The sequence below is a fragment of the Terrapene carolina genome, unplaced genomic scaffold, assembly GCF_002925995.2.
Source record: "Terrapene carolina triunguis isolate 2854851 unplaced genomic scaffold, T_m_triunguis-2.0 Scaffold35022, whole genome shotgun sequence".
Classification (NCBI taxonomy): Eukaryota; Metazoa; Chordata; order Testudines; family Emydidae; genus Terrapene; species Terrapene triunguis.
Window position 1 is genome coordinate 2,500,244 of NW_020699373.1, and position 5,572 is coordinate 2,505,815.

General features: G+C 47.7%; 1 protein-coding gene across 1 annotated transcript; it reads right to left on the bottom strand.

Moving 5' to 3' along the window:
- Positions 1 to 1,435: 1,435 nt before the first annotated feature.
- LOC113405296 (interferon beta-like) lies at positions 1,436 to 2,011 on the bottom strand. The gene has a single exon (XM_026646356.1). It carries the CDS (start codon positions 2,009 to 2,011, stop codon positions 1,436 to 1,438), a length of 576 nt encoding a protein of 191 aa, XP_026502141.1.
- Positions 2,012 to 5,572: the final 3,561 nt, after the last annotated feature.

Below are 5,572 nucleotides of genomic sequence, written 5' to 3' on the forward strand. Positions count from 1 at the left end.
GAGTTTGTCCTATAGTTGAAAACTTTCTAATTCCACTTGTATTCTCTTGGCATCTCTTCACTTTCATCCTGGTGAGCTGAAAGTCCTTTCTTCCTTCCTGGTCAGAGAGTCCCACCTTCCATCACTGCAATCAAACATGTCTCCAGATTCCCAGCTGGCTGATAAGTCTGTTGGACTCTCTGAATGGAACTCCTGCCTCAGGTCGCTTGGGAGAGATTTTTGCAAAAACACCAGGAAATATGTTGGAGGATTTCCTGGATTGTCCCCTGGGCATTTTCCTTCAGAGACACTCAGAACTTGAGAACCTCTTGGTGCCACCTGAAATCTCTCTCTTCGTTCTGACATTATAGGAAAATTATCCACACCTCTTTGTTTGGAAGCTGTTCCAGTTCACACATGTTATGCTGTTATACTGTGGTTATACTACATGTTACAGTTCAGAGGTGAGATTTGATCAGAGAAGAGTTGAACCATAGAAATATATAGCAAACACATAATGTCAACAATGTTTAAGGTCCAACCCTTTCTTTTAAAATTCTTAATTGTCTTGTAACTTTTTTGCATCAATATCCTTCATTTTGCATTTTAAACCATGAGTAAATGAACAGAATATTATCACATAAAATGTAATTTGTGCAATTGGAATTCCATAATAGAGCGAATGTATTGCATAATACGTCAAGCGTTATGGAGCGTTAGACGTCACCGTGGGAAGAATCAGCAGAGAGGAGGGATTCCACTGCATCCTTCTGTTTTAACCTGAGTAGTTGCAGTGTCCATAGCTGAAATGAAATAGGAAGTAGCTGAAACACAAAGGGAAAAAATATAATTTTCATTGAATTGATCTCAATAAATTAAATGAAAACATCTTTTCCGCACATAAGGTCGCAAGTCATTTAGTGTGTAAATTTTTTTTTAAAGTCTCTAGGAAGCTTCTCAAACCTTGGAATACTAGAAATAGTTCTCATGGGGACAGATTAATTAATCGCAATGATGATAATCGTAGAAACACACTACATATGTCGACGTTAGAGTACTTTGTGGTGTGGGAGGGAGGAAAGTATCATTATCTGATGACCAAAGTGCTGGTGAGGTGCCTAAGGATTCCACATATGTGTACTTTGTTGCATGGTCTGCCAATTACCTACTGCATAACAGTCCTGATATGTGAGAGATTATGAAGATGTGCAAAAATAAATAATAGTAGAAACCCCCAAAAATAAATCCTTGTAATTGCAAATCCATTTCCAGCACAGGACAGGAAGAGCCGAAAGCTGCTGCCATGGAAATCTATTGCTATTTGGCCATAGACCCTGTAGAAGAAGGATCAGGCCCTATATAAGCAGAGTTATAAAATATCCACTATCTCTGTTCAGCTGTAAAAATTACACTAATGTTAGTTCATTTACTCCAGGGAAAAGCTTTGTACTGTACCTTAGTTACTAAGGCTTCTAGTGAGTTTGTCAATCAGTACAAAACATCTGGGTATTTCCATGCGAATGATCTCCCAGGCACACAGGCTGTATTGCTTTTCTTTCAGGAAAGCATCTATCCCCTGAAAGTATTGTTTCACTCTCCGACTGGTGAGCTGGAGGTCCTCGCTTTCTGGGTTGGTTAATTCCTTCTCCATCTGTGCTCTCAAACATGCCTCCAGCCGCTGAATTTGCTGGTAAAGTCCATTTTGGAACCTGACTATGGATGTCCCATCCCAGGCACTTTGGGTGAGGTTTTTGCTAAAGATGTTGAAGATCTCTTGGAGGATCTCTTGGATTGCCACCTTGGCATTCTCCTTCTGGGACACTGGGAGTTGGACAACATCCTGGGTGGGTTTGAAAGCCGTCCTTTCATTTAGGCATTGTGAGGGGAAATTTCCGCTCATTTTCTGCAGAAGCTCCAAGCTCTCTTTGTTCACTTTGTTCTGCTGGAAGTGAAGCATGGTACAGAGCCGAGATGAGATTTCAGTGGAGAAGAGCAGTACGAGGCAAACATGCAGCAAACACCTGGAGGTCATGATGATGTCTATACCGTCCTTTTCTTTGTGTGGAACCGTGAGCCTGGAGTTTGTTGAGGGTCCTACGTAGACTGCTGTGTCTTTCCTTCATGTCTCCGAATATAAATATTTGGTAGCCGAATTTTTGTTTCATCATTTTCTGTTTTTTTTTAATTTTTCCCTTCTGGAGGTTTCAGTCTTCTTCTTTCTGTTTAATTCACTGCTTTCTAGTCCTGTGGTCACATTTCATTTTCTGGTTCTCTTCCCCTAGCACAGACTGTTGTGCTGGATTTTTCCATCATGGCAGAAAAATCTGTTTTCATCCAAAAAGAAAACTCTTTTCACTGACGTTAGAAAGGGGAAAAATCGCACGAAGAAACCATGAAAACATTTTTGTACATATTAATTTGGTTAGAGTCTCCCAAGTCTTCCTGCACTTTTCTAAGAATTTTCAGATTTTTGTATCTGCTACATGAAAGTTTCTGTAAAGCAGAGAAAGCAGACTTACCAGAGCCCTCCGATTGCCATGGGCTATGCTCCCCATTTTCACATTACTTTCCATGGGTGTTGGGGATGTTTATTCCACCCCAGGGTGAAGTCCAGAGGAAGATGTTGAGGAGAGAGGGGAATGAACAGTATGAATACTAGGAGAGGATAAGGTAACAGAGTAATCACAGGGTGATGGGAGTTGGGGGAGCCAAATCATCTTTCTCAGTAAATCTGTATGGTAACAGCAATTTAAGGGCGCTGGAATAATTGTTAGTGTGGCGGCTGAAAGCCATTGAACAAAACTGTAAACCCTGTATCTAATGGAGACCATGCATTCACTTGCTAATATTACTTGAAGCTGCTCAACCCTAGCACCCCTACTTTCATCTCCTCTGCAGCAAGTAGGCTAACAACTAGTCTATTATTTGAGAGAAGTTGGCTACAAGGGCCTCAGAGCCTGCTGCAGAGGATCCATGCAGGGATAGAGCCCTCTGCTTGTGACTCTTACCTGTGCCACATGGAAGTGTGTGTCGGGTGAGATGAGGTGCCATGGAGTCAGATGCTTTTGCACATAGTTCCCTCTTGGGTTGTTCTCCATATTGTTATGATTCATGTGCGGGGCCTGGAGTGAGCAGATGCGCATTGGGCTGGGGCAGTGCTAGTACAGGTCTGGTGGGTGCATCTCATCATGTCAGCTGCACAGAAATGACACTTATAGAGAGTGTCTGAGGCAACTGCAGCCTGAAAGAAGCCCTGGTTGCATGGCTGTAATGGAACCATGCTGACAGGGACCGGAACGGGGCTCTGACTGGTCCCGACAACTAATGCAGACACTCTGCAGCTCTGTGTGAAAAGACCTTGTGTTCTGTGTAGATGCCAGAGGCTCATCTGTTTCTATGATGAAGGCTGGAGACAAACCTGCATGTTTCCCCTCCTGCCTGCCAGTGGAAGGATAAAGGTGAGCTTAAGTGAGGATGCATTGGTAGCATTTTCTCCCTTTTTATCCCCCTGTGGTTGGCTTTCCCATGGGTAAGCCTGAAATCTTAGATGATACGTATCATCAAATGGCTTCTTCAATAGATGAATGGATTCTTCCACGTAGCACAGCTTAAAAACAATATGATGAGATGAATGTCAGGAGATTCCTCTCTGCACTATACAGGTAATGAAGTAGTTAGAGTTTGAAGAGTTTGTATGGCTCCCAGGTTTCACCAGGACTGCCATGTTCCACCAGAAAGGGGGAGATACATTTTGGAGGTGGTGATTTTGTCATCCTTGACTTTTTCATTTCAGTCTATTTTGCTCTCATTATTTTCATATAATTGTGTTTTGTCAATATAACCGGTAGGCTCCAACTACATGAAGGAATGAATGAAGGGAGAAAGATTTGGGCAGGAAAGAACTTCAACAGCTGATTTGTATAGCTATTGGGAAAAACTGCACCATAAGAAAGGATAGGCATTTGTTTTAATAGTTAACTCCTTGTACATGCCTCTAAACCAGCAGGTGCCAAACCGAGGTTCATGAATCAGTGGTAGTACACGGAGTACTGAGTCGTGGTCTTCAGAGAACTGGCAGACTGCACGTTCCTTTAAAGACCACTAAAATTATTTAATGCATTTCTAGTACTACTTTTCTCTGTAAGCATTTGGTGTATCTGCCACAAAAATGTTACCTGATCTTGAATGGGAGGGGAAATGATCATTAGAACAATTTTTGTAAGATTAGGCCCACATCATGAAATGTTTGAGAACCCCTCAGATCAGGGGTCGGCAACCTATGGCACGCGCAGGGTCGGCTTTAGGAAGTGCGGGGCCTGATTCGAACAGTTTCGACGGGGCCCCAGCAGGGATGACTAAAAAAAAAAACCACATAAAAAAACACGTGGGGCTTGTACTCACCGGGCGGCGCTCCTAGTCTTCGGCGGTGGGTCCTTCAGTCACTCCGGGTCTTCGGCGGCACTGAAGGACGTGCTGCCGAAGTGTTGCCGAAGACCCGGAGCGAGTGAAGGACCCGCTGCCGAAGTGCCACCGAAGACCCGGAGCGCCGCCGGGTGAGTAAAAATTAAAAAGGAGCCTCTAGCCAGGAAAGGGATTCTCGGCCACTTCTTTCCCCCCTCCTCCCCCCGGCGGCCCTGCCACTGGGCGCGGGGCCCTCTTAGGCGCGGGGCCCGATTCGGGGGAATTGGTGGAATTGGCCTAAAGCCGGCCCTGGGCACGCGTGCCGATTTTTAATGGCACCCTGCTGCCTGCCGGAGTCCCGGCAGGCAGCAGCGTGCCATTAAAAATCCTGCCCAGCCCGGCCCGCTCTTCTGTGCTCTCTGCTCCCCCCACCAGCGGGGGCAGGGGCCATAGGCGTGCGCACGGGGTGTGCCAGATGTGCCCAGGCACACCCTAATGCAGGGGTGGGCAAATGGCCCCACTCTCCCAGCGCGGCAAGCCGCCGGCCCCTCCCCTACCTTCCCCCTGCCCCTGGAGCCATGCCTCCGCGCGCGCAGTGCTCTGAGGGGTGGGGCTGCCCGCTCCCGTGGGGCAGCGTGTGTGGCTCTGTGCGGAGCCAAACATGCTGCTAGGAGCCTCATGGTAAGGGGTCTGGGGAGGTTGGATAAGGGGTGGGGACAGACAGGGAGCAGGATGGGTTTGGATAGGGGGTGGGATCCCGGGTGGGGTGATTAGGGCTGGGGGGTCTCTGGAGGGGGCAGTCAGGGAGCAGGGGGGGTTGGATGGGGCATGGGAGTTCCGGGGTCTGTCAGGGGGCGGGGGGTGGATAGGGTCAGGGCAGTCAGGGGACAGGGAGCAAGTAGGGTTCTGGGGGGGCAGTTAGGGTGGGGGGTCTCTGGAGGGAGTGGTCAGGGGACAAGGAGCTGGGGGAGGGGTTGGATGAGTCGACAGTTCTGGGGGTCCTGTCAGGAGGCAGGGGTGTGGAGAGGGGTTGGGGTGGGCAGGCAGGGAGCAGGGGGGGTTATATGTGTCGGGAGTTCTGAGTGTCCTGTCAGGGGGCAGGGAGCGGTTGGATAGGTATGGGAGTCCCGAGGGTCTGTCTGGGGGCGGGGGTGTGGATAAGGGTCGGGGCAGTCAGGGGACAGGTAGGGGG